The following is a 27,740-nucleotide window of genomic DNA, read 5'->3' on the forward strand; positions in this document are numbered from 1 at the left end:
ACAGCTATAATAAAAGGCAGAAAGCCACAGTTATCAAAAATAAATTCTTTGCATGATAAGAGAAAGGTGGTTATTTCTGGTGGAGAGGATTAAATAAGACTTTAGGAAGGAAATGGCATTTTAGTTGGACCTTAAAGTTTATAAAATTAATAGTTTTGCACCAACTACTTGCTTACTGACATTTGGAAGAAGTACCCATCTCACATTCCACAAAGAATGTACAGTCATGCATCACTTAAGGATGAGGATACATTTTGAGCAATGTGTCATTAGGTGATTTCATCACTGTATCAGCATCACTGAGCACACTTACACAAACCTAAATGGTACAGCCTACTACACACCTAGGTTATGGTATGGCCTATTGCTCCTAGGCTACAAACCCGCACAGAATGTTACTACACTGAATACTGTAGACGGTTGTTTACAGTATTAACCATTTGCATGTCTAAACATGGGAAAGGTGCAGTAAAAATACATCACTATAATCTTACGAGCCCACCATCATATACACAGCACTTCATTGACTGAAAGGTCATTATGCAGTTCCTGACCATGTCTCATTTAGAAATTAGTTTCTAAAAATCCAGAGTGGTTCTACACCAACCCTAATCTGGTTTCTGTTTCTGAGAAATGTGTTTAAGTTAAACATCTAAAAAAAATCTCTGTGAAATTTTGAGCTTTGAGCTTAAAAGTTTGAAAACTTACACTCTGGATTCTGGTTACATGTGAAAAGTACTTTTTAAATTATTGTCCACAGCATTGTTGCCTTTTTTCTAAGCTTTTGTTTTTCTGTACAGGATAAAACATTTTCTCACCTGAAAATATTTCCAAATAGACCCTTATTGCCTTAATCTGTTTTGTGTTGCTATTAATATAACAGAATACTTCAGACTGGGTAATTTATTCAAAAATTAGAGATTCATTTGGCTCACAGTTCTGGAGGATGGGACATCCAAAGTCAAGGGGTCCTGATCTTGTGAGGGCCTTCTTGCTGTGTTATCCCATGGTGGAAAGCGTCACAATGGTGAGAGAGCAAGAGCAGAGGGAGCCAAACTTACTTTTTATCAGGAACCCATTCCTGCAATAATAGCATTAACCCACTCATGAGGGCAGAGCCCTTGTAACCTAATCACCTCTTAATGGTCCCACCTCTTAATACTTAATGAGTAGGACATTCAAATCTTAGTACATATTGATGTGGATCTTACTATCAGTATTGGGATTCTGATTTATTTATCTTGTAGACCTGATGTCAGCAAACTTCAACAAAAACCCATCCTACCACTTGCTTTTATGAGATCTTATTGAAACACAGCTATGTCCATTCATTTTCATATTATCTATGGCTCGTGCTACAATAGCAGAACTAAGCAATGTGACAGAGGCCATATAGCACTCAAAACCCAAAATATTTACCATCTAACCCTTTACAGAGTTGCAGACCTTTGCCATAGACCATCCACTCACTCAACAAGTATTTATTAAGAGCTTATAAGGGCAGGTGGCTGGTAGGTAGCTAGCATAGGCTGTTGGCTGAAAAACTGTAGCCTCATTAAACCAAGTTAAAAGTTAATTCATACTGAATTGTATTCTTCAATATAATTAATCATCACATATGAGAAAAAAACTTGAACAACTTTTCCTGTGGAAGAAAATGTACTAAGTGACTTGGAATGTAATATTACTAGGAGGTACTCTATTACTACTTACACTATTGAGTAACACTTATTGAGCATTTACTGTGTGCTCAACACTATTATAAACACTTAATATAAATAGTATATGTCATTCCTCACTACACCTCTAGGATGTAAGTGCTGTTACTATCCTCACTTTACAAACGGTGAAATTAAGACTCAAACTAATTAATTTCTGAGGTCACACAGCTTATATTTGTTAAAGCTGGGACTTTATAGAAGATACTTTCATTCTTGGAGATATTAAAATAAGAGAGTGGATAACTTATTAAAAAGGTAAAATTGTGTACCTTTTTAAGGGGAGCAAAATATAAATAACTACCATTTATTGAGAGCCTACTATAGTTCTGGCATTATGCTATGTGCTTTAAAAACATTCTCTAATTTTTATATCAACCCTTCAAGATAGGTATAAGTTCCCTCTTTTACAGGCAATGAAAAAATAATAGGTTGTATGACTGACAAAAGGTACATATCTTGAAAGTCGCAAAACTAAGGTTAAAATTTAGATCTACCTGTCTTGTTCTAGAATACATGCTAAATTCTATTTTTTAAAAAAATCCTAGGTGTATTTTTCTAATTCATGAAACTGAGCTGCACTCACAAATGAAAGCAACAGATGTTCAGCAGCTGAACAATGAAATATCAGATAGGACAAGTAATGAAAATATAACCTACACAACTAAAATAGCAGAGAAAAATAAGGAAATATGAAGCATATTTCTATATGTAAATACAGAATGTGTTCCTAATGGTAGCTAGAATTCGAATCAGAATAAGCTACAATAGAAATTGCTGAAGACACTAAAATAATTTGAAACCTCATTAATCCATTCTCTAATAAAAGCATTGATGCATTGACACTTAGCAGATATCTCTGTTGTACTCAGTTATCCCTGTTTCCATGGGAGAAGGGGACTGATCAACCCATTTCCATATTTTTGCTGAAGAAACATCTAAAGATGTGAACAATACCCTTCGCTTAGATATGATTGAATAATAAAGAAAAAAAAAAAAAGAGGGGACTCTGGGCTTTAGGACCAAAGAGACCTGAGTTGGAATATTTACCTCTGCTACTTTATAACTGTGTCACCACAACAAGCTAATTGACTTCTCTGCAACTGAGTTTTCTCATTTAAAAGGATGTTTATGAGAGATGCTGTAGAAGAGCAACAGGCATGCCCTCTTAAAACACGTCTAAGGGAATTATTGTTCTTTCAGTTGTAATCACTTTTCTCAAGGAAGATCTTTATGAGAAAATATTTTCTCACTTATTCCCTTTCCTAGTGGGGAGTAACAGGAGCCAGACTCACTGTGTGATGCCCGGCGTTGCCTTGGGACTCTACAGCATGTCCTTACCAGCAAGAAGGCTCTCACCAGCTCTGGCCCCTTGACCTTTGATACGGTTTGGCTGTCTCTCCACCCAAATCTCATCTTGAATTACAGTTCCTACAATTCCCATGTGTCATGGGAGGGACCCAGTGGGTAACTGAATCATGGGAGCCGGTCTTTCCCATGCTTTTCTCATGATAGTGAATGAGTCTCAAGAAATCTGATGGTTTTATAAAGAGGAGTTCCCCTGTACATGCTCTCTTGCCTCATGTCTCATGTAAGACATGACTTTGCTCCTCATTTGCCCTCCACCTTGATTGTGAGGCCTCCCCAGCCATGTGGAACTATGAGTCAATTAAACCTCTTTCCTTTATAAATTACCCAGTCTCGGGTATGTCTTTACCAGCAGTGTGGGAACAAACTTATCCAACCTTAGACTTCTCAGCCTCCAGAACCATAAAATACAAATTTATTTTCTTTATAAATTCCCCAGTTTCAGGTATTCTAAGTAACAGAAAATGAACTAATACAGAAAATTGTTATGGAAAAGTGGAGTGTTGCTGATAATGAATAATTAAAATTGTGGAAGCAGCTTTGGAACTAGATAATGGGCAGAAGCTGGAAGAATTTGGAGGAGCAGACTAGAAAAAGCCTAGATTCTGGTGAGGGCTTAGAAGACAAGACAACTAGGGAAAGTTTGGAACTCCTTAGAGATTGGTTAAGTAGTCATGACCACAGTGCTGATAGAAATATGCACAGTAAAGGCCATTTCGATGAGGTTTCAAATGTAACTGAGGAACAAGGGAGTGGAAACCAGAGCAAAGGTCACTCTTGTCATAAATGGGCAAAGAACTTGGCTGAACTATGTTCATGCTGAGGGCTTTGGGGAAGGCAGAAATCAACAGTGATGAACTAGAGTATGTGGCAGAAGAAATTTCTAAGTAAAACATAAAAGGAGCTGCATAGTTACTTTTGGCTGCTTACACTGAGAATTGAAAGCAAATAATAATTTAAAGAAAGAATTTATAATCAAGAGAGAAGGAGAATGGAAAGATTTGTAAAACGCTCAGCCTAACCACATAAAGAATGAAAAAATGTGTTCAGGAGAGGAAACCAAGGGTGTAGCCCAGTAACCATTTGCAAAAAAGATTACTATACACAAAAGGGAGTCAGGTGCTATTCCTCAAGAAAATGGAAAAAAGACCCAGAAAGCATTTCAGAAATCTTCAAGGCTCTCCCATCACAGGGTCAAAGGCTGAGGAGAGTAGAATGGTTTCATGGGACAGGCCTGGGGTGCCCTCCACAGGCTCATTGCCCAAGGCCAACTTGTGACTTTGCTCCCCACACCCCTGCATGGTGCTCCATGGTTGCCCCAGGCATGGCTCAAGTGGTCCCAGGTGCAGATCATGTCACAGTTCCTGATGGTACAAGTCATAAACTGTAGCAACATCCATATAATGCTAATTCTGTAGGCTTGTAGAAAACAAGAGCCCAGCCTCCACCCAGATTTCAAAGAATGTCATCAAAAGCCTGGGGGCTCAGGCAGAGAGTTGTTACTGGAAAGGAGTGACCACAGAGAGCCCCTGCTAGAGCAAGAAAAAGTGGAAATGTGGGGTTGGAGCTGCTGCAGAGAATCCTCGCTGCATAGGGCAGTACCTAGTGGAGCCATAGGAGCAAAACCACCACCAAAAGGCCAGAACTATACAGCTGCCAGCATGCAATCCCAGTCGGGGAGAGCTGAAGCATGAGCTAAGCCCAGGAAAGCCACAAAGGCAGGGCTTTTCAAGGCCTTGGGGACTTAACCCCCACATCGGTTTGTGCAGAATGCCAGTCCTGGAGTCAAAAGAGATTATTCCTCACCCTTAAGATTTAATGTCTGCCCTCTTGGGTTTCAGACTTGTTTGGGGCCTGTTACTCCTTTCTTTTGGCCTGTGTCTTCCTTTTCTTTATATATATATATATATTTTAATTATACTTTAAGTTCTAGGGTACATGTGCACAACGTGCAGGTTTGTTACATATGTATACATGTGCCATGTTGGTGTGTTGCACCCATTAACTCATCATTTACATCAGGTATATCTCCTAACACTATCCCTCCCGCTTCCCCCGACCTCACAACAGGCCCCAGTGTGTAATGTTCCCCTTCCTGTGTCCAAGTGTCCTCATTGTTCAATTCCCACCTATGAGTGAGAACATGCAGTGTTTGGTTTTTGTCCTTGTGATAGCTTGCTGAGAATGATGGTTTCTAGTTTCATCCACGTCCCTACAAAGGACATGAACTCATCATTTTTTATGTCTGCATAGTATTCCATGGTGTGTATGTGCCACATTTTCTTAATCCAGTCTATCATTGATGGACATTTGGGTTGGTTCCAAGTCTTTGCTATTGTGAATAGTGCCACAATAAATATACGTGTGCATGTGTCTATACTACAAGGCTACAGTAACCAAAACAGCATGGTACTGGTACCAAAACAGAGATGCAGATCAATGGAACAGAACAGAGCCCTCAGAAATAATACCACACATCTACAACTATCTGATCTTTGACAAATCTGACAAAAACAAGAAATGGGGAAAGGATTCCCTATTTAACAAATGGTGCTGGGAAAACTGGCTAGCCATATGTAGAAAGCTGAAACTGGATCCCTTCCTTACACCTTATACAAAAATTAATTCAAGATGAATTAAAGACTTAAATGTTAGATCTAAAACCATAAAAATCCTAGAAGAAAACCTAGGCAATACCATTCAGGACATAGGCATGGGCAATGACTTCATGTCTAAAACACCAAAAGCAATGGCAATAAAAGCCAAAATTGACAAATGGGATCTAATTAAACCAAAGAGCTTCTGCACAGCAAAAGAAACTACCATCAGAGTGAACAGGCAACCTACAGAATGGGAGAAAATTTTTGCAATCTACTCATCTGACAAAGGGCTAATATCCAGAATCTATGAAGAACTCAAACAAATTTACAAGAAAAAAACAACCCCATCAACAAGTTGGCGAAGGATACGAACAGACACTTCTCAAAAGAAGACATTTATGCAGCCAACAGACACTGTGTCTTCCTTTTCTAATGGAAATGTCTACCATATGCCTGTATAACACCACTGTATTTTGAATGTAGGTAGCTTGTTTTGATATCATGAGACTATGAATTTCGGACATTTGGGTTGGTGCTAGAATAAGTTAAGAATTTGGGGCTATGATGCGGAAGAAATAGATTTTTATGTGAGAAGGACATGAGTTTTGGAGGGCCAGAAGCAATATACTATGGTTTGAATATTTTCCCATTTCAAAACTCATGTTGAAATTTAATCTCCAGTGTGGCAGTATTGAGAGAAGAGGCATTTAAGAGGGTCATGAAAGGGTCATGAAAGCAGAGCCCTCATGAATGGATAAATGTCATTATTCTTGGAGTGTGTTTGCTATGAAAGGATAAGTTCAACTGTCTCTTATTCTCTTGACCTCTCTTACCCTCTCACCTTCTGCCTTGGGATGATGTAGGAAGGAAGCCCTTGACAGATGCCAGCACCTTGATATTAGACTTCCCAGCCTCCAAAACTGTGAGAAGTAAATTTCTTTTCTTTATAAATTATCCAGTCTGTGGTATTCTGTTACAGCAGCACAAAATGGACTAAGACAGGTATGGACTGAAATGAAAAATGAACGGATGAGTGGGTAGGTAGATGGATGGATGAACGGATCAATGGATAAATTGGTTGAATGAGTAATGAATGGACAGATGCAAGCAATAACTTGCAAACTATTCTACAGAAATTCATGGTGCCATAATGAGTCATTACGACTTTTTACAACTTATGGCATTTATATTTTCAGAAAATATAAAATCTTTATTAGAAAAATTAGATCTGCTTGTCATAAATAATTCAAACAATGTTTAAGTATATAAAGCAGGAAGTTAAAGTCTCCCTTGAATCTTAAGCCTTAGAAATAACCACTATAGCAGCATAATATACATACTTCCAGATTTTCTGAGCACATACAAATTAACATTGCACATATTAGAATGCACTTATTATATGAGGTTGGTTTATACTACACATACTGCCAATCCTACCAAAACTGACAGAGTGATGTCTCTGGAGGCCATAAACAAAACAATTTAAAAAAATGTGCATTTGTATAGTAAACAATTTATAGAGAATCTTGCATTTATATTGAAAGAGCTTCATAACAATCCTACAAACAAACAGGAACTAGCCTCCGCATTTTAAAGAAGAAGCAGAGGGTGAGTTACTTGCCCAAGATTTTACGGCCAACACATAACAGTCAGAACAATTACTTTAACTAAATTATAAGGTTTCTCAGAGCAGAAACCACACATAATTCTGATTTTGTATCATTTACAGTACCTGGCACAAAATTATAAACAGGTATGAGGAGGGTATGATGTTTATATTGCTTACTGTTCTATGCCATACATAAAACAAATGGTCAATAAACATCTGTGAAACAAATGGATGGAAAGATGTATAAAAGAATAGGAAATGGGAAGAGATTCTAAATGAACTAAGATACTTATCAAACCATCATTTTTTTAATTTGGACAATAAATAATAAATACGTTTAGCAGCTCATCCACTCTGTAAGCATAATACAACATGATAACCGATATCATTGATACCAATATCAAAATGATATCAATTGAATATACTCTAGATAAGAGTGACATCAACAATTCGTGATTTCCTCTTTAACAGTGAAATGCCACAGTAAAAAATATTGAACAGTAGACACTATACACCCTTATTGTTACTATGAGAAGCTATTCCCTGTCTGTTTTTTAAATTTTATATCAAATATTCACATGGAATTTGGCTCAAACACAATAGATATGAGAACTATAAAAGTATAAATAGTCCATAAGCACTATGAGAAAGTATAAATAGTCCATAGAATTATTGTGAAATATAAGAGACAAGGAATGTTAAGTGCTTATCACTGCACTTGGAATGTGGTAGGTACTCAATAAGTGTTAGATATTGTTATTAACATCACTATTAACATCGTCATCATCAGGCTTTCCTAAAATGATTTAAAAAATTGAGGCTTTCCAAAGGCAAAATTATAGTTCATTTATTTTAAAAGTTATAAAAATAGCTGCACAAAACGATAAAAATCTAGATCACACAAATGCTTGACAGGAAAGCTGAAATGCATTTTTCTGTAAAATAAATGTATGTCTCATCTTCTGCCTAGATGCAGACAACAGGCATATTCTCCTTGAATGCATATATGAGAGATGAAATGTATGTCTACTGACCTAATTTCTATAGCTATTGTATCCGTTTCTTATAGCCACTGTAACAAACCACCACAAACTTAGTATTATAGCTTAAGATACCAAAATATATTTTCTGACAGTTATAGGGATCAAAAGTTTAAAAGACATTTCACAGGGCTAAAATTAAGGTGTTAGCAGGGCTGGTTACTTCTGGAGGCTCTAAAAGAGAATCTAGGCTGGGTATGGTGGCTCATATCTGTAATTCCAGCACTTTGGGAGGCCAAGGCAGGTGAATCACCTGAGGTCAGGAGTTCAAGACAAGACAGGCCAACATGGTGAAACCCCATCTCTACTAAAAATACAAAAAATTAGCTGGGCATGGTGGTGCATGCCTGTAATCCCAGCTACTCAGGAGGCTGAGGCAGGAGAATTGCTTGAACCCAGGAGGTGTAGGTTGCAGTGAGCCAAGATGACGTCACAGCACTCCGGCCTGGGCAACAGAGCAAGACAACATCTCAAATAAGTAAATATATAAATAAATAAAAATAAAAGAGAATCTGTTCCCTGCCTTTTTCAACTTCAAGGGGCCACCTGCATTCCTTGGCTCATAGCCTCTTCCTCCATCTTCAAAGCTAGCAATGTAACATCTTCAAATCTCTGCTTTCCTCTACTTATCACACTATAAGTACCTTCATAATTACATTGGGCACACATTGATAATCCAGGATAATCCCCCATCATAAGATCCTTTAGTTAACAATGTATATCCCTTTTGTCATATACAGTAACATATTCACAGGTTCTAGATATTAGAATTTGGACATTTGGGGAGGAGCATTATGCTGTCTTTATCACAGTGCATCCTCTGGACACCAAATAATCACATTCTTCCACATGTAAAATCCATTCATGCCATCTCAACATCCCATGAATCTTAACCCATTACACAACAACAACTTAAACTCAAAATCTCAAAAAGTCAAAAGCCTCAAATTTCCTCATATAAATCAAGCATGAGTCAGATGCATCTGTGAATCTGTGAAACTGGAATAAAAAGTTATTTGCTCCTAAAATTCAATGATATGACAAGTGTAGGGAAACAATTATAGATATCCCCAACCAAAGAGAGAGAAATGAAAGATAAAAAGTGAGTCAACAGTCCGAAGCAATTCAGAATTGCAACTGGGCAAACTCCATTAGGTTTCTAGCCCTGGGAATAATCCTTTGTAGTTCTCAGCTCTACCCTCTCAGTCCTCAGTCCCACCCTCTGAGTCCTCCTACCTATTCCATAAAGGTTAACTTTCGTTTGCAAACTCAGCAGTTTCATAAGCCTACTTCCTGCCTGCAGAATTTCAGGAATCCAACAGCCTTCTTTCATTTTGTCCTCTGTCCCTTTAAGTCCAAGCTACCAAAGTCTCTGGTAATAAACCATTCGTGAAAACACTGTGGGTCTCCCAGGTATGTCACAAGAATTTCCTGGATAATCCCAACTCTGAATCCCATCTCAGCATAATTCATCTCATCATAATTCAGATTTGCTTAATCTCTTCAAAGAGCCCTCTGTGTGGTTGAACAATCTCAGTTTTTGATCCTCCTGAGGCACTAGAAACAAGTTATCTAGCCACGCTTTCAGCTTTCTCTCTAAGTACACTTCTTGACAGTGCATCTACAAATTTCAGTGTTTTTTGCAATCTGGATAGATTTAGAATGTTCCAACCATCAAGTCCTGGTTTCTTTGTGTTTAAATGTTCTTCCCACAATTTATCTCTTTCCTCCTCTCACATTTCAGTATAGGCAACAAGAGGAAACCAGGCCACACCTCCAACACTTTATCTAGAAATCTACTCAGCAAAATATCCAAGTTCATCACCTACTAGATCTGCTTTGCACATAACCATAGAACAAAATTCCTCTAGACTATCTGCTATTATATAGTAAGTATCTCCTTTCCTCCAGTTTTCAATAACATGTTTCCCATTTATTTCTGAGTCCTTACCAGAAGCACCTTTAACATTCATATGTTTATTAACATTCTCTCTACAATGATTTAGGTATTCTCTAAGATCATACAAGTTCTCTACCATTTCCCCCACTTTCTTCTGAACCCTCACAGTAGTGACTTTAACATCCTTGTTTGTATAAACATTATGTTTATGACAATTAGGTAATCTCTAAGACAATACAGGTTTTCTCTACTATATCACTTCTTTCTGAGCCCTTACTAGCAGCATCTTTAACGTCCATATTTCTGTTCAAGGCAAGCTAAGCTTTTTATATCATGCTCCTCAAAATTCTTCTAGCTTCTACCCAATGCCCAATTCCAAAGCCATTTCTATATTTTTATGCACTTGTTACAGCAGCACTCCACTTCCAGGTATCAAAATGTGGAATAGTTTCCTAGGGCTACCATTACAAATTACCACAAACTTAGTTGCTTATAACAACACAAATTTATTCTCTCATAGTTCTCAAGGTCAAAATCTAAAATGATTCTCTCTGAGCTAAAGTTAACGTGTTGGCAGGGCTATCTCCTTCTGGAGGCTCAAGGGAAGAATCCACTTCCTATTTTTTTAGCTTCCAGAGGCCTCTTGCATTCTTTTGGTCCACGGCTGCACCACTCTGACCTCTACTTCCATCATCACATATCTTCTGACTCTGACCCTCCTGCCCTTCTCTTACAAAAACCACCGTGATTACACCGGACCCACCACGTAATCCAGATAACACCCCCAATTCGAGATCCTAAACTGAATCACATCTGCGAAGTTCCTCTGCCACATAAGGTAATACATTCACAGGTTGTGAAGATTATAATGTAAATATCTTTTGGGGGAGTTATTCTGTATACCACAGCCATGTTCATTATTAACTGATTTCTGTTTAAAATATTTAACCCATATTTTCAATTACATAGTTTCAAGCACTAACACCGCTGATTGCCTATCTTACTGAACTAATCGCTTGCCATTTCCTCATTTCAAACGTTGGTTCTTTTAAAAGTTTTGGGAAGACGAAATTTAGCAAGAGAATAAAATTATATATTGAATTAAACAATTCCCAGAGCAGTTATACGAATAATATCTCGATTCACTGTTATGGTTCAGAGTATCTCCAAAGTATGTAGTAGTTTTATTGTTGGGGGAGAGGGGGGAAAGCTAAAGCCCTGTCGTAAAACCATAACTATTCTGGAGTTGAAAGATAGCTCAGGGGTCATCTCCATTTCAAGGCTGAGAAAAATAAGGCCCAGAGAGGTTAAATTATTAACCCAATGACACAAACTCCAATAGAGAGGAGAGAGGATATAAATTTATTTTAATATATTTAGTGACTAACTATACAGAAATCTGATTTAACAGCAAACACACAGAAAGCTGCTGCATTTTCATAAAAGGAATTTCTTAATCTCAAGTTCAGGTAGTGTTTTATTTAGCTATCTGAGCTTCTCAAGTCTTGAGGCAAATGCTAAAAAGGTAGTTTTCTAAACAGCTAGAGGAATTTCAGACAAACCCCATCAAATTCATAAAAATAGATATTTGCCAGAATGCTACATAGGATGGTTATCAAGCCAAATGAAAGAGGTTCCACCGTTGTCAGTCTACTGACTGGTGTGGAAAATCCAAACATCTATAGGCTCTACAAGTAATGTAGTTTCTGGCTTCCTTGGAGACCAGTGCTCTGATGGAACCCTAAGACAAATATCTTGTCATATATGTGTATACCAAAAAAGTACTTTTAAGAAAATCAGTTAAAAAAAAGGCACTTAAATTAAATTTTGCTGTGTCCAATACTACCTATCCAGTTGTCCCTTATGAAAAATACCAGAACCACTTGGATACTTTTAAAATGTTAATTTACTAAATGTGTATTTGGTTTCTTGGTTTTACCAATTACAAGATGAGCAACATAGACTTGAAGTGGAAGTTAAGATATAAAGACTTTAGGAAGGCCAGTAAAAAGTGCTATTGATATGTGAATAGGCATCTCAATAAATAAAAATACTCCAAGTATCCAAAATAATCAAACATTTCGATATGAAAGGAAGAAATTATGTTTGCATTGACTTATACAACTAAAGACTCAAGTGGGCTGGGCATGGTGGCTCACACCTGTAATCCCAGCATTTTGGGAGGCCGAGGCAGGAGAATCACGAGGTCAGGAGTTCGAAACCAGCCTAGGCAATATGGTGAAACCCTGTCTCTACTAAAAATACAAATTAGCTGGGCGTGGTGGCATGTGCCTGTAGTCCCAGCTACTGGGAACGCTGAGGCAGGAGAATCACTTGAACCCAGGAGGCGGAGGTTGCAATGAGCCAAGATCGCGCCACTGATTCCAGCCTGGGTGACAGAGTGAGACTCCATCTCAAAAAAAAAAAAAAAAAGACTCAACTATGGCTATGGCTCTGTGTGTGTGTGTGTGTGTGTGTGTGTGTGTGTTTGTGTTCATGTGGGTTATCATGTGTACTGTCATTTCAATAAAGATATTGTAATCTTATTGAATTGATAATATTTGCAATACCTAGCAAAATTCTTTAGAGCTTTTTTTTTCAATACAATCTGATGGTAAAGAATAGAGCATAAATGTGATGTTCAAGGCTCTTTTCATTCCACAGCCAGGGTACAAATGTCTAGGTAAAAGCTTAAAAATTGCATCATCAGTTTGAGGGTGAGTCAAAACATAAAATTTATCATGGCTATAGAAACAGAAAAAAAAAATACATTGCCAATAAAATAGTTCTTTCCCCTGGTAACAGAAATAAATTTCCTAATAAAAATAGAAGTTAAAAAGAAAATGAAAATTATACCTAAGCACTTTAAACATTTCACTGAACATAATTCCATACCCACAAACACATACACATGGTCTTACATAAATTGAATCTCACCTATACTATGAGTTTGAAATCAGTTTTTCTCTTATTCTTTAAGAAAAAAAAAAGGTCAGGTATATCTTTTAATGTCAATAAATAGGAAAACTACGTAATCATTTTTAGGGCTGTAGACTGTCCCGTCACAGAAGCTCCATAATTTATTTAAGCAATCCCCTATTATAAGACACTAATGCTGTTTACAATTTTTTACTCTACAACAAACATTGATAAACATCCTGTACCAACCTGTTTACCAATTTATCCAATTCTCTCTTTAAAATAAGTATCTACAACTACAGGAGCTGGATAAATGAGTATACAGAGAATGTATATTAAACTCTTGCCTCTCACAGAAAATTTACCTGTAACCCTTTTGAAAGCAATTTGCCAGAATGCATTAAGGTCCCTAGATGGGTGAGTTGGTGGGGGGGTAGTGGTCTGCTGAGCTGTGGAGGGTGGTGGGGCTGAGGGTGGGGTGGAGAGGGTGGTATCCCCGCCCTGAGGTAGGGACTACTGGGTGACAGAGACAAAGGGGTGTGTGATGGGGCAGGTCACAATGGGTAGGGGAGGATAAAAGTTGTCCTGTGGGGTGGTTTAGCAGCAGTGGATGGTTCAGGTTGGGAAGAAGAGCAGTGGGATTGCCAGTTGAGGTTGTGGAATCAAAGAGCAAAGGCTGTTGTGAAGTGGAGTATCAGGCTCAAATGGAGGTCCCTCCCGAATGAGCACCGACACCTGTGTGCCTGGACATCCACGAGGCCCCAACACCTGTGCTCCTGACAGCTCCATGCATTAAGCAGGGCACAGTCTGGATCCGGGGGACTGACTGTCTCTGGCATTGAGCAGTTGGTAATCAATACCCCACCCTGTTCTCAGTCACTTGGGGACAAAAAAGAAAGCCTGCAGAACACGACCGCTGGCCCACCTGCCAGAGTGGCCAAGGAAACAGGATGCCCGCTAAGGCATGTTAAGGAAGGTGTGGAGCAGCTGCTGGGAACTGTCTTGATAAAAGAAAGACATGGAGGACCGGTGTATGCTACCGTATTACACAGCCCAAAGCAGCCCCGCAATGGGCATGTTTAACACCTCCATGGGGAAGCTGCAGCGGCGACTGTACAAAGGCGAGTATACTATATTCAGGTACGCACCCATGTTTGAGAGCGACTTTATCCAGATCAGCCAAAGAGGAGAAGTGATTGATGTGCACAACCGTGCCCAAATGGTAACAGTGGGCATCGTTCGCACCAGCCCCTGCCTCACACTACCTGATGTCATGCTGCTGGCCCGACCAGCTGCTGTCTGTGACAATGCCAGGTGTGGTCCTGCCACCCAGGAAAGAGATAGTCCGCCTGCAGAGATCTTAGAACTAACCAGGCTGCTTCCCTTGATGTTTGTGAAAATAACCATCCACAACAGCATAAAAAAACAGCTCCACCTGCAGCTTGCTACTGGCCGCTCTTTTTATCTTCAGCTGTGTCCGCCCTCAGATGCAAGTGAAGACCTTTTTGTTCACTGGGAAAACCTTGTTTACATCCTGAGACCACCAGTGGAGGCTTACAGTGGTACCAAGGCTATCCTATCTGGGAACACATTGGACTCATCTGTGTTTGAGGAAGTGCAGAGGAGCCCAGTGGTGAGTCTATGCAGAGACTAGATGGGGCCGGGATGCTTTGGGGGAGAGCAGGTAAAGGTCCTGTAGAGCCTTAGGTGCTGCAGCTCACCTGGGAAATGCATTGCATTTGGAAGGTCTGAAGGCCAAGTGAGCTTCCATTTGGAGACCATGGTACATTGAGGAGGTTCCTGGTGCTTCTCCTGTGTTCTCCAAACCTGAATTTCAGAGATTTCTTAGCTGTCAGCAACTCTTCATTTTATATCCACAGCTGTTCCTTTTATATCCAATGTTGTAATGCTGTCTAAAGCATCCTGACCAGTCTATTCTGAAACACATACTATGAGCTAGGTAGGCTGATATGTTGTAGGACATGTCTCCCTGCGATTGCCACTTATATACGTTGGTGGCAACACAACATGCTTGTGTACTTGCGCAATAATTTCTTTTTGTTGTTTACCTATAGGAAGAGAAAGGAGATCTTGCTGGTCTCACTTTCTTTGCTTATTTGTTCTCTCCCTAGGGATATGACACGAAGTTTTGTGAAGAGAAGGAGCAATTCAGAATCAGTAGGCTTCACATGAATGCTGAAATGTTTGGGTCCGCCTATTATGATTATATAATAGAGATATGAATCCAACATACCTCCCACATATACTACATTCAGGGGTTCACACACCCCTGCAGTCATAAAACCTATAGTGCCTGATGAAGGGGGAGGGTAGCAACAGCAGTAGTGATGACAGTAAGCACAACCACAGGTGCCATGGATGTGGCTGCAACCAAGTCTGCAGACTCAGGAGAGAAACACAGCACTGGCAAAAGCAGCCTTCAGAGGTCCAGGAGGAAGAATAGCCAGCATGGCTCTAGTGGGTGCTTCCATGTCTTAATCTTGTTATAGCAAGGGCTGCATGCACATTCTTGTCCTAAAAGGGTAATTCAAGCATATCAGTAAGTGCTACTGGCCTGTCCCTAGAGAGCAGCATGAATGTGGTGACTACAGGAGCAGAGAGATACTGAGAAGGCTGTTGCATTGACAGTATCTCTCTGCTGCTCAAAGGCTGACTCTCTGCTACTCAGCATTGGGAGTCAATATCTCAACTCTGCAGGATGAGGCCACATGCGTGAATGGGATGGAAGCCAGAGGGTCTCTACCTAGCTGGACTGACTCTGCAGTAATAACCTCAAAGCCTGGTACTACACATGGTGCAGAGGTGGACATCTCACCTAAGACTGTGGAGGGGAACAACACGATTCACCACAATAAAATCCATCAACTCAAATTATCTGTTCTAATCACATATGCTCTATTGACAGGAAGGGTAGCAATAAAACTAATGGCAGTTTATGATCAGGCTCTGAAAACCATCTTTAACTTTCCCTTAACTTTATATTTTTTAAATAAATTAATAGATGACAGAATAAAATGTTGAAGATTACTCTCAGATATGATCCTACATTAGGAGAATTATTCTAAAACTATTTTCCAAAATATAAAATGAGAACCCAGGAACGAACACACACACACACACACACACACACACAGACAGACACTCTCTCTCTCTCTCTCTCTCTCTCTCTCCAGGTTTGAATCATAGCATTGCCACACATTAACTGTGACTTTTAGTAGATTTTTCTTTAAATGGTCACCTTGAGATTATACATGTATAATATCTGGAACATAGTAGGCACTGTGTAAATGGTAGTGTTGAGAAACAAATTCTGAATTTAATCATACTTTCCAGAAAGGGCTTAATTTTCCCAGTCTCTTCATTCTTGATTTCCTTTCTTAAATCTTAATTAACTGCTTTGCAATTGTCCCATAAAAGCTCTATTTACAGTAAATCTTCTTAGTATTTTCCCAAGAATTTTAACCCCCGATGTTATTTAGAATTCTAAATTTTCATGAATTTGTAGAAACTTCAATCTAGTTACAATGGAAAGATAACTTCAAAGCACTCATCTTTTACCTGGTTCTCTCCAATTTTAGTATTCTTGGAGACAGAAAAATAAATAAAACGTAATATAGGATCAATTCATAATCTGGACAAAAACTGGAAATTAGATCATTTTAGAATTGTAAGATCCACATCCACGGGATTAGCCAATATTCTAATTTTGAAAGTAAAAAGTCTGTTTGAGTCTAAAGTAATACATCATATGGTTTGATAACCCAGAACCAGAATGTATAGGTAACCTGGCTCCCAATTAAGTCTGTATTGTTTCCATAACACTCATGTTTCTGATGAGCACTATGCTTTGAATATAAAAGATATTTGATACGTGTTTGCTGGATCCAATTAAGGGCTATAAATGTGAATATAATTTATTCCAAACCAACAAATCTGGGGATATAAAATTTTACATAGTACTGTACTGATTGTACAGATCCCAAAGGCTCCTGTATATACTGTAAGGAAGCAGTTTACCAGTAGACCCTCACAGCACTCATGACTTAATGATTTTTAATGGCCTTCAAAAGTGCTTCAGACCTGAAAAAATGGCTTCAAAATATGAAAAACATTTCACAGGTTAGATGTTCTAGCTTTGCGAATTTCAAGGTTACATTACTGAGAAATCACATCTAATCATAAATCACTTTTCAGCAAATAATTTCAAATGAAAAAATTTAAAAATAAAACAATTTTTGTTTTTCATGTGGTATGTAGCCCAGTATCATATGATACTGCAGACTCCCTAAGAGGCTTTAAAATGACCATATTGCAAACTCTTAACAGAGACCAACTTTATCTTTGTATTCAAGGACTGTCAGCATGTTTACCACATTGTAGTCCCTTGATAATCACAGAAGAGATCATTGTTAAAAGCACTGCACATTTTGTATTTTTTCTCTAAATCTTCAATCTGACTCAATCTCTTTTTAAATTGTATATTCCTTTGGTAAATATTTCAATCTGCTTCTGATTACAAATCCTGATGCTTATTACTATCAGATCCTGTTGCTAGGTCACAGTTTTATTAAAATTCTAAAACAATACATATCCTGTTACCTCATCCCTTGTAATCAAAGTTTAAGAGATAATTTAGATAATAGATACTTATAATAACAGAAAAATATTTAAAAATTACCATTTGTGAATGGTTGACAGTGGTTGAATCCTAGGTAATAAACTAAAAAACCAGATGAATTCAAAAATGTTGCAAATTGTGTACGTATGTGTATATACTATATATATGTACAAATATACTATATATGCACAAAAATATGCTATATACAGTATATTTTTAATTGCAAAACTACAAAAATTCTTTAATATATTTTGCAATGAAAATGTATATATAAACATGTTATATATACATAAAACATGTTTACATGTGTATATATATACACACACATATACACACACAAATATAAATGCTAAAGGATAGCCCTTAAACAATAATATTCACAGACACACACACACACACATTCTTAAGAATTTATAGTGAGAGGCTGGGCACAGTGGCTCACACCTGTAATCCTAGCACTTTGGGAAGCCGAGGCGAGCAGATCACTTGAGGCCAGGAGTTTGAGATGAGATTGGCCAATATTGTGAAATGCCGTCTCTACTAAAAACACAAAAATTAGCCAAGCATAGTGGCGCACCCCTCTAATCCCAACTACTCAGGAAGCTGAGGCAGGAGAATCGCTTGAACCAGGGAGGCAGAGGTTGCAGTGATCCCAGATCGTACCACTGCATTCCAGCCTGGGAAACAGAGCGAGACTCCATCTGAAAAAAAAAAAAAAGAAAAATTTATAATGAGAGAAACATCAGTAAAATAGTCTTATTGCTGGTTAGATTAAATCCAGTTAAAAAAAAACAACCCAAAATCTGCATCTCAAGTACATTTATAGATTTGATGCAGTAACATTTAAAATCCCAATAGAGATACTTTTTAAACTCAACATAGTAATTACAAAATACAGATTTTATAAAGCAAGCAATCAAGTCAGCTACTAGTTTTAATTTAATGATTAATAATACCAACACTGAGTCATGTGGTTTAAAAAATAGGAAGGCAGAAATAAACAAGCCTTCAGAAGTAAAAACCACAACAAAAGGATAAAAACAAGAGGAATATGAGTTATTGTTCAATGGAAAGTCATAGGAAAACTAGATATCAACAAGCAAAAAATAATATACAGCCATAACCGAAATTTATGTCAAAAGGAGTTCTAGATAAGATGAATTAAATGAAAAATAGGACTGAGAAGCTTAATCAATTGGATGGTTTTTTAAAATTACATGATGCACTTGTACACATACAAATTAAGACAAAAAGAAAAGCTGCAGACTAGGAAAGATTTTGTGGTAAGTGTAACTAGAACATCTGAGGAACTAATAAACTTACTGAACAATACCAGTCTTCACCAAGGAAATGGCCAAAGGGAAAGCAAATCTAATATTAAAAATTATAAAACAAAAGCAAGGTACTACCAAGCCTAATAAAATAATAAAATCAAATTTAGAAAAAAGCAAATGTTAGTAAGGTGGTAGAAAATCAGATACAATCATATTACTGATAGCTTTTTGATTTGCAGTCATCTGGCTATTATAGTAAATACCCTGATACTTTATTTTATTTCAATAATTCTTTTTAAGATATAAGGTAAAGATTAGGAAATGTATTTTTACAAACACAGTTTTATGAGGGGAAAATAGGTTAAAACATTTAATTATTGATAAACTGCTAAGCAGATAAGGGTAAGCTAATAAAATACAACTTATGCTTGTTAATTTTCTTTCCCTTTACCCATGTAGATAATGAGGTAAAAAACTATATGTAAAAACTTTCAGTGAAGACATGACACCCTAGAATATACACATTTGTTCACTGAGATTCATTCAACTATTACTTCATTCCAATTATTTTTTTTTGTTTTACATCCATCAGATTTTGCTTGATAAAGAAGACTTTTTTCTTTTCTTTTCCTTTCTTTCTTTTTTTTTTTTTTTTTTTTTTTTGAGAGAGGGTCTCACCCTATCACCCAGGCTGGAATGCAGTGGTATGATCACAGCTCACTGCAGCCTCAACCTCCCATCTCAGCCTCCTGAGTAGCTAGGGCTACAGGTGTGTACCACCACGCCTGGCTTATTTTTGTATTTTTTGTAGAGACAAGGTCTCACTATGTTGCCCAGGCTGGTCTTGAACTGCTGGGCTCAAGCAATCCACCCACCTCGGCCTCCCACAGTGCTGAGATTACAGGTGTGAGACACCACATCAAACCCATTCTTCTGATTTGCCAGGAACTACGCGTTAGATTGCAGATGCTGAGCATCAAAAGGTTGAATCTCTACCTTTATGGAACTCACAGTTCAGTATGTATTGACAACAATTCTGTAAAGGTTACAGTAAACTGTCTTAAAGTCCTATGAAAAGACTTTTTAAGTACTATATGCTGATTTGAATATCCTACTTAGCTTTCTACAGTAAATTAATATTGAAATTTGAGTGGCTATGGTCAAATTATGATATAGACATGTGGGAGACATGATGATTTCTTAGACACAATTGTTTCGTATTTCTTGTGACAGAAGAGAAAATGTCTTTGAGATGTGACACTTTTCTGGATAAGTGCTGTGATTTATTTTCTGTCCTGGACTGTTTTTTCCATCCACATTCTATGTAATTAACCTCTTAACATTATACCCTTTCATATTAAGTTCTTTGCTTATTGTGCAGAGATATTTTCACCATGGCTTCAAATTTCCTATCTCTGGAATATTTTAGCCATTTCTGAAACTCCTCTAAGTGTGTATGGTTCACAACACACAACAGGAACCTGAAGGTGATACTATAGAATTAAAGTAGACTTAATGATAGTGAGATGACTTGAAACTAATAGTCAATATTTTAATGTTCTGGCTTCATTTTTGGATATTCCAAAACCTTCAGAAGTACACATTCACATTATTCTACAATGTTCCACTGTGATGAGAAAAATATAATCACTGGCTATGCTTTTAAAGAGCCATAATATGTTTCCTTATAACTGTATCTGTAGATAACTTTTAGTTACTTTTTAAAAATAGTATTCTTTAAAATGATATATTTCTGGATTCAAAATATTAAAACCTCATAAACAAGACAGTTTTTCTGCATTATAACCAAACTAAATAATACTAATTTTTTACATAAATTATGTCTCCGCATATGCACACATATGCACACCAAGTTATATGCACAGTTTACTTGACACTTCGAGAAAAACCACAAGATCCAAAATCACAAAGTGAACAAGATCCTAATTTGATTTTTGAAGGGGAGGGAGATTTTTTTATCTTAAAAACATAGGCAACCATTTTTGTTTTATTGTACCTTAATAAAAGCAAACTTTTACCTGTGCAAGCATGGGGAAGCCAAGGTTCCTACATCCATTACACGGAGTTAATGCTTCCCAAAGTCCTGATGGCCCACATGTATTTTCATCATCATCCTCTTCTTCCACTTCTCCTGGTGACAAATTGATCGTAGATGAGGTTCTCTGAAATTAAATTTATATCATACCAATATATCAATGATACTTAGATATCGTAACATCAATTAAATTCTATAAATGACAGTGGTATATCTTGGCAAACAAGTCAGCTCACTTTTAGCCATAGTTACACGGCTGTGCCCTGTGACTGAAATAAAAATATGTACAGTCCAACTTAAAAGTGAAAAAAGCCGGGCGCGGTGGCTCACGCTTGTAATCCCAGCATTTTGGGAGGCCGAGGCAGGCGGATCACGAGGTCAGGAGATCGAGACCACGTTGAAACCCCGTCTCTACTAAAAATACAAAAAAAAAAAAAATTAGCCGGGCGTGGTGGCGGGCGCCTGTAGTCCCAGCTACTCCCAGAGGCTGAGGTAGGAGAATGGCGTGAACCCGGGAGGCGGAGCTTGCAGTGAGCCGAGATTGCGCCACTGCACTCCAGCCTGGGCGACAGAGCCTGTAGTCCCAGCTACGCAGGAGGCTGAGGCGGGAGAATGGCGTGCACCCCCGCGGGGCGGAGCCTGCAGTCAGCCGAGATCGCGCCACTGCACTTCAGCCTGGGTGAAAGAGCAAGACTCCGTCTCAAAAAAAAAAAAAAAAAAAAAAGTGAAAAAAACTGGGTGTGAAAGGCTTATAAAATATGAAGTTCATAATGAAGAATAGAACATGATAATGGCCTAATAAAATATTTGAATAGCAACAAATGAGAAAAATCTTATGGTTTATCAAGAATTTAGGTTTAGGCATAAAATTAAGGAAAAATGCAGTCAGGGCACTAACAGGAAAATATTTTATTGAAATGGGAACTCCTGACAAACCAGTTTGTTCAGAATGCCACTGAAATAAAATTTCATAAACTTTTATATCATACATATAACTCGAGTAACAGTTTTAAAATTAATAATGAGACTTCCATATTGAGCACATATATTTTCCTTCATTATCTCCCAAATCTCACTAAAATGATGGTAGAACATTTATAAAAATGTTTACAACATAAAAATAAGGATGACAGGAGAGATGAACAGACAATATTAAGAAAACTTCTGGATAATGTTGGGTAACTTTTGGATAACAGATGGGTAAGTATTACCTGACTTAGCAAACATGAGAACACTGAAAGCAAAGAACCTTCATGTGGAAAGAATTGGAGGGACTGGCTACCTGTGAAGGTGTAAGTGTAGGTGAGGCAGAAACAGACTGAAACTCAGTATCAGGAAGAATTATACCCCTAGACCCATCTTCTTTTCACCCAGCCAGGAAACTAAACCTTTACCACTGGCAAGAAGTTAGAGGTTTATTTTTTTGAAGAAGTTGAAGCAAAAGGATTATGAATTCTAAGAATATAGATACACCGAGCCTCCAAAAACAAGAGAATTCATATCTATATAGTAATAAAGATTAATAACCTACCCAGTGCCTTACCATATTTGCATTCGACAACATGGCAGCACAGTTTATATTCCCAGATAAACAACTACAATACTCCTCTCTGTAGAAACAGGCCTCCTAAGAAAAAAGATCTATAAATAAGCAGGAAAATGGTAGGATCTATGTATTAATCTCTACTGTGAAGCCAACCTCTCAACAAGTTCCACTCACAAGAATTATATATTTGAGAAAAACCTCTAACAGACACCAAAATAAATATAGAGAAAAAAGTTATAAATAGTATCCTCAGAGAGAAGATATTTATAGCCATGAAACAAGAACAGAAAGTTACAAAACACATAAAATCCAGTACAAGAGTTATAAAAATCTGAGAAAATTTCCCAAAAGATGAACAGAATTAAAAGTGGAGAAAACTAGGGGTCAAACCCAGACCTCTAACATCTGAACAACAGGAGCTCCAAAAATTAAGAGTAGAGATGGGAGGGTCAAAGAAATAAAGCACGAAAATTTGCAGAAACTGAGGAAAAACTTCATACTCTAAGAGCCTGCTGAATACTTAGCAGACTGAATATTATTTTTAAAAAAAAGATGTATATGAATAAATAAAAATACAATAAATTGTCTAAAGGTCCTCTGAATGTAGTGTTCAGCACAACACTGATAGATCGTGATTACTAAAGCAAGTAAATATATTCTACATATTGGATTGTAAATAGCATCCTCCCCCCAAAATTGTTCCTTTTAAAAATAGAACATGAGATTTTCTCTTTCCTCCTATTTAAAAGAATTTGTTTTCTGCATTCACATTTTAACTTCCCCTTGATCACTTGTCAGTAACTAAGAAGCAATGAAATTAAGTTGTCCCCCAAGCAGTCACTGTCTATAAAATACAATAATAATAACTGTTAGACTGAGAACTTACTATGTGACTTGGAGTATCACTGGCCTATTATCTGTTAACTATTTTAATTCACACAACAGCCATTTGAGGCACATATTTTTCCTCTTACTTTATAAATGAGGAAACTAAGGGACAGAGAGGTCAAGTAAAACCCAAGGTCACGAAGCTGGCAAGTGGCAGAAAAAGAATTCTAACCCAGACTAGGGGGCTGCAAAGCCTACTCTCCCCTCACCACTACATTCTGTGACCACTCCTTTGGCACAATACCCTATGGAAGACAATATGCTGAAAAACCACACTGATGTAAATAATTGCAGTTTAAATAAAAGAGGTATATTTGGTGAATATGTTTCTGTTACACGAGTATACTCCTGAGAGCATTTTGCCTTCTGTGACAAGGAGTGAAAATTTCTGCAATTTGATACATAGCAGCCCATGCTTTCATAAATACACACTTCTCAAATCAATAATAGAAGGTGATTATCACAGGGATTTTTGACCCTACAGATCCTTTGAGTAAAATAAAAAATCTTGGGAAGTTTAAAATCTTAATCTGAAAGAGTATGTATATACATATATATATATTTGATAAAGTTGTTCACAGGAATAAATAAAATGATCAAAAAGGTATCTCCTTTACCAGCTCATGATCAGCTAACAGTTTGACCACCAACATTGATGCGGCACATACTATAAACCACCTCATAGTTGGCCAAGAATTATCAACATTTTAGATTAATCCATTCTTTTCTATTTTGTTAATGGTGTCACAATGATTTAATCCAATCACACAGGGAACTTCCTCTATCTCTTTCTCCTCCCTCAAAAAAAAAAAAAAAAAAAAAAAAAAAACGTTTATTTCTCTTCCTTGCTCATAAAGCTCCAATTATTTCCCAATTCACAGCAAATGATATCCAGATTCCTTCATCTGGCTTCAGAGTTGTATAGTCAAATGATTTTTTTAGCCCTTTTACGTTTCCACTATACTCACCTCAGATTATAACCAGGTGGAATTGTTTACCCTTGCCTAATCATGCTCTATGCTTTTATTCTTTCTTTCACCGTGTCTGCACAGCATAATAATGTAGTGGTTAAGGGCTTGGGCTCTAAAATTAGACAGTCCTGGATTCAAGTTCCAAATACCCGCGTCACTGGCTGTATGATTTTCAGCAGATAAGACCATTGTCAGCCTCTCTTGCCTTATCTATGCAATGGAAAACAATACAGTGGAACCTCTCTCAGGGCTTTTTCCTGATGACTAAATGAGATAATAAATAGAAAGTGCTTGACACACACAGCTTCAATAAGTATTAACTATCATGTTTATTATTTTCTTATAATCCCACTGATTCAAAATAGAGTTCAGATTTCATCCCTTACATAAAATTTTCCAGATTTCCCACAAACATGCATGATATCATGCTCTTCTGCTTGTCTCTAGCTCTTTGTGCAAATGTTTGCATTTGGTATTTCACATTCACGCTGAGTTGATAGATGCTATAGTGGCAGAGAGCATTGGCTTTTAACTCAAACAGATATACGTTTACATCCTAGCTCTACCACTTCCAAGCTTTGTGACTTTGAGCAAATCACATAATCTTATTAATCCTTAGTTTCCCTATCTGAAAAAATAGTGTAATAATTTCTATTTGCAGGGCTGTATGAAGATAAAATTAATTGCTTGACAGAGACTGGCACATAAAAAATCAATAAGTACTGCTATTTTATTTGTTACCCTAGAAGAGTTGTGTACACACACACAGTGTGCTTGTGCAAATATAGTACACAGACACAAGTGTGGCTTATTTACCCTCGTTAAGTAAGTTATTTGAAAGAAAACATTGCCTTACTCACATTGTATCTCCTACAATGTGTTGTGCATAATGAAACAATAAATATTTATTGAATGAATCACTGAATAAATGAGCTTCAAATTATTATTTTCATTTGACTACCTAGAAAATTTTACTAATATTAAGGGGTGTGTAAAATTGTATCACAAATATCAAGATTGCCATTTTAGCTTTATTTTATATTAACTATTACCAGTAGCTTTGCAGAAATGAAGAAACTTATCAGTGGTTTAGCACTGCCCCCTAAAGACAGCATATAAATTGGCTGTGTAAAACCATAATTTTTAACTTCATTTCTTTACAGTTAAAGATTTGAAGGAAAATATTTTATCAAGCTACATATAATCTTCAATTATATATGGGAAGAAGCCACCGGAACACACTTAACCTCAGATGGTTTCCTTTATTCCAAATGCTGTTCCAACTTTTTACTGGAGAACAAACTGTGTTCCTGAAGTTCCAGAAAGATGTGAAAATTCTACTATAAAAAAATAGACCTAAATCTATATAGTTTGAACCCATTCGCTTTCTTGGTTATTACATGGTAATAAAGAAAGACTGGACCAATTCTATGTTGTCACAAATTGAAAAACAGTCACAATAATATACGGTAGGGAGACAAACTTGAGCTCAATCAAAGAAAAACACTTTTGAGAATAATTATATCAGTCTAACGTTGAAGAAATCGGATTTTCCTGTGAGGTAGTGTGTGTTTGTGTGTGTGTGTGTGTGTGTGTGTGTGTGTGTGTAAATTATATGACAAGTATATATAATGGTGCTTCACAATTTATAAAATGCTTTCAGATATAGAATAGCCCAATAAAACAGAGTAAGAATTATCCCTATTTTACAAGTGAAAAAAACTGATGCTCAAAATGTTACTCGATTTGCAAGATCATCCTACAAATGAGTCCAGATTATAATCCAAGTCCTCTAATTCTAGGTCCTATTGTCTTTCTACCACACCATGGAAGCCACCTCCTTAATTACTAGAACTCTTCAAGGAGACAACAAATGTTCAAGATTGTCAATGCAAAGGGACCAGGCCAAAAGGCAGAATCCAGGAAAGAGGCAATATCAGAAATGGCGATCAAAGCAAAAGGCAACAATCTGGAATGAATTAGCAATCTAGACTATTTTACAGCATTGCCACAGGCCTTTTTGCCTTTGTTTAGTTCTAAAGTAAAATTGCTTTACAGATTTTTCAATGAAATTTAAAGTAATACATGCTTAATGTAAAACAAGTCATTCAAACTAAAAAATTATACATGAGAGAGTGAAGCTTTCCTAGCCTCGGTCCCACTGCAAACATTCAGTGGGTGTACTTCCAGACTTTGTAGTACTTATTCTACTTGCCTGATGACTTTCTCAGGATAAATTCATAGATGAGAAATTGTACACAAAAAGTATGCCTACCTTTACCTTTTTTTTTTTTTTTTTTTTTTTTTTTGAGGTGGAGTCTCACTCTATCATCCAGGCTGTAGTACAGTGGCACAATCTCGGCTCACTGCAGCCTCCACCTCCCAGGTTCAAGTGATTTTCCTGCCTCAGCCTCCCAAGTAGCTGGGATTAGAGGTACCCACCACCACACCTGACTAATTTTTTGTATTTTTTTAGTAGAGATGGGGTTTTGCCACGTTGGCCAAGCTGGTCTTGAACTCCTGACTTCAGGTGATCCACCTGCCTTGGCCTCCCAATGTGCTGAGATTACAGGCATGGGCCACCGCGCCTGGCCTAAACTTTCTAAGTATTGCCAATGTTGCCATTAACCTGTTCTCCACAGTGATCAGAGAAATGTTTTTTCATATGAGAATGTGATCATGTTTTCCTCTTCCTTAAAACCTTCAATAGCTTTTCATTGTTCTTCTGATAAAGTTCAAAATTCTTAATATGATCCAAAAGGCTATGCATAATCTGCCCCTACCTCCCTGTATCCCACCACCAATCTGGCAGGCCAGGTCTCACTAACAGCTGAACAGGAAGGCCTCCATGACAACTGTTTCAGCACTGACTGAGTGGTTAAGTTAAATATTTAAAGGTGAGAGAGCCAATGCCCTTATACAAAGGCTGGAACGTAACGAAAGCCCACCAAGAGTTTTGCCTAGGCCTCTCCAGGGCCTTGGAGCATGATGAAATAACAAAGCAATTCTTAACAGAACCCGTTTAGTGTTAAACAGGTTTTACTAGGGGTCTGAAGGACCTCCCAGACCTCCACTAACAAGTTTTACGGGTGTCTAAAGGAACTCCCAAATCTTCATGATTTAGCAGGAGACAAAATAAGGGTAATCACCCCTGACACCAGGACCCATCTAGATTAAGTAAATTTACTGAAGCTCCAGAGGAAGGTCTTCAG

At 37.4% G+C, this 27,740-nt stretch overlaps 2 protein-coding genes across 10 annotated transcripts in view; one reads left to right on the forward strand and one right to left on the reverse strand.

The window, feature by feature from the left end:
* ANKS1B (ankyrin repeat and sterile alpha motif domain containing 1B) overlaps positions 1–27,740 on the reverse strand; it is a 1,261,284-nt gene that overhangs the window by 905,271 nt on the left and 328,273 nt on the right. For all 7 annotated transcript variants that reach the window (XM_055238636.2, XM_055238632.2, XM_055238630.1 and 4 more), the window contains exon 9: positions 21,107–21,250. In XM_055238636.2, the coding sequence (XP_055094611.1) occupies positions 21,107–21,250 (144 nt within the window). The remainder of the gene's footprint in view (positions 1–21,106; positions 21,251–27,740) is intronic.
* On the forward strand, positions 12,773–26,470 carry GARIN6 (golgi associated RAB2 interactor family member 6). Of its 3 annotated transcripts, none has more exons than XM_055238678.2 (3): positions 12,773–14,787; positions 15,287–15,363; positions 26,331–26,470. In XM_055238678.2, exons 1-3 carry the CDS (start codon positions 14,173–14,175, stop codon positions 26,371–26,373), a joined length of 735 nt encoding a protein of 244 aa, XP_055094653.1. In that variant the 5' UTR covers positions 12,773–14,172; the 3' UTR covers positions 26,374–26,470. The 3 variants fall into 3 exon arrangements, with proteins under 3 accessions (XP_055094653.1, XP_055094654.1, XP_063470376.1); XM_055238679.2 differs by having other exon boundaries at positions 15,287–15,332; XM_063614306.1 differs by lacking the exon at positions 26,331–26,470 and adding an exon at positions 15,824–17,828.

This window comes from Symphalangus syndactylus, chromosome 13 (assembly GCF_028878055.3).
Source record: "Symphalangus syndactylus isolate Jambi chromosome 13, NHGRI_mSymSyn1-v2.1_pri, whole genome shotgun sequence".
In the NCBI taxonomy this organism is placed as follows: domain Eukaryota; kingdom Metazoa; phylum Chordata; class Mammalia; order Primates; family Hylobatidae; genus Symphalangus; species Symphalangus syndactylus.

Excerpts from the sequence above, each read along its gene's own strand:
- GARIN6 (XM_063614306.1), top strand. The coding sequence starts at position 14,173 with ATGGAGGACCGGTGTATGCTACCGTATTACACAGCCCAAAGCAGCCCC. Across the intron at positions 14,788-15,286 it reads AAGTGCAGAGGAGCCCAGTG|GGATATGACACGAAGTTTTG; the intron begins GTGAGTCTATGC and ends TTCTCTCCCTAG. Across the intron at positions 15,364-15,823 it reads ATGAATGCTGAAATGTTTGG|GCTGACTCTCTGCTACTCAG; the intron begins GTCCGCCTATTA and ends TGCTGCTCAAAG.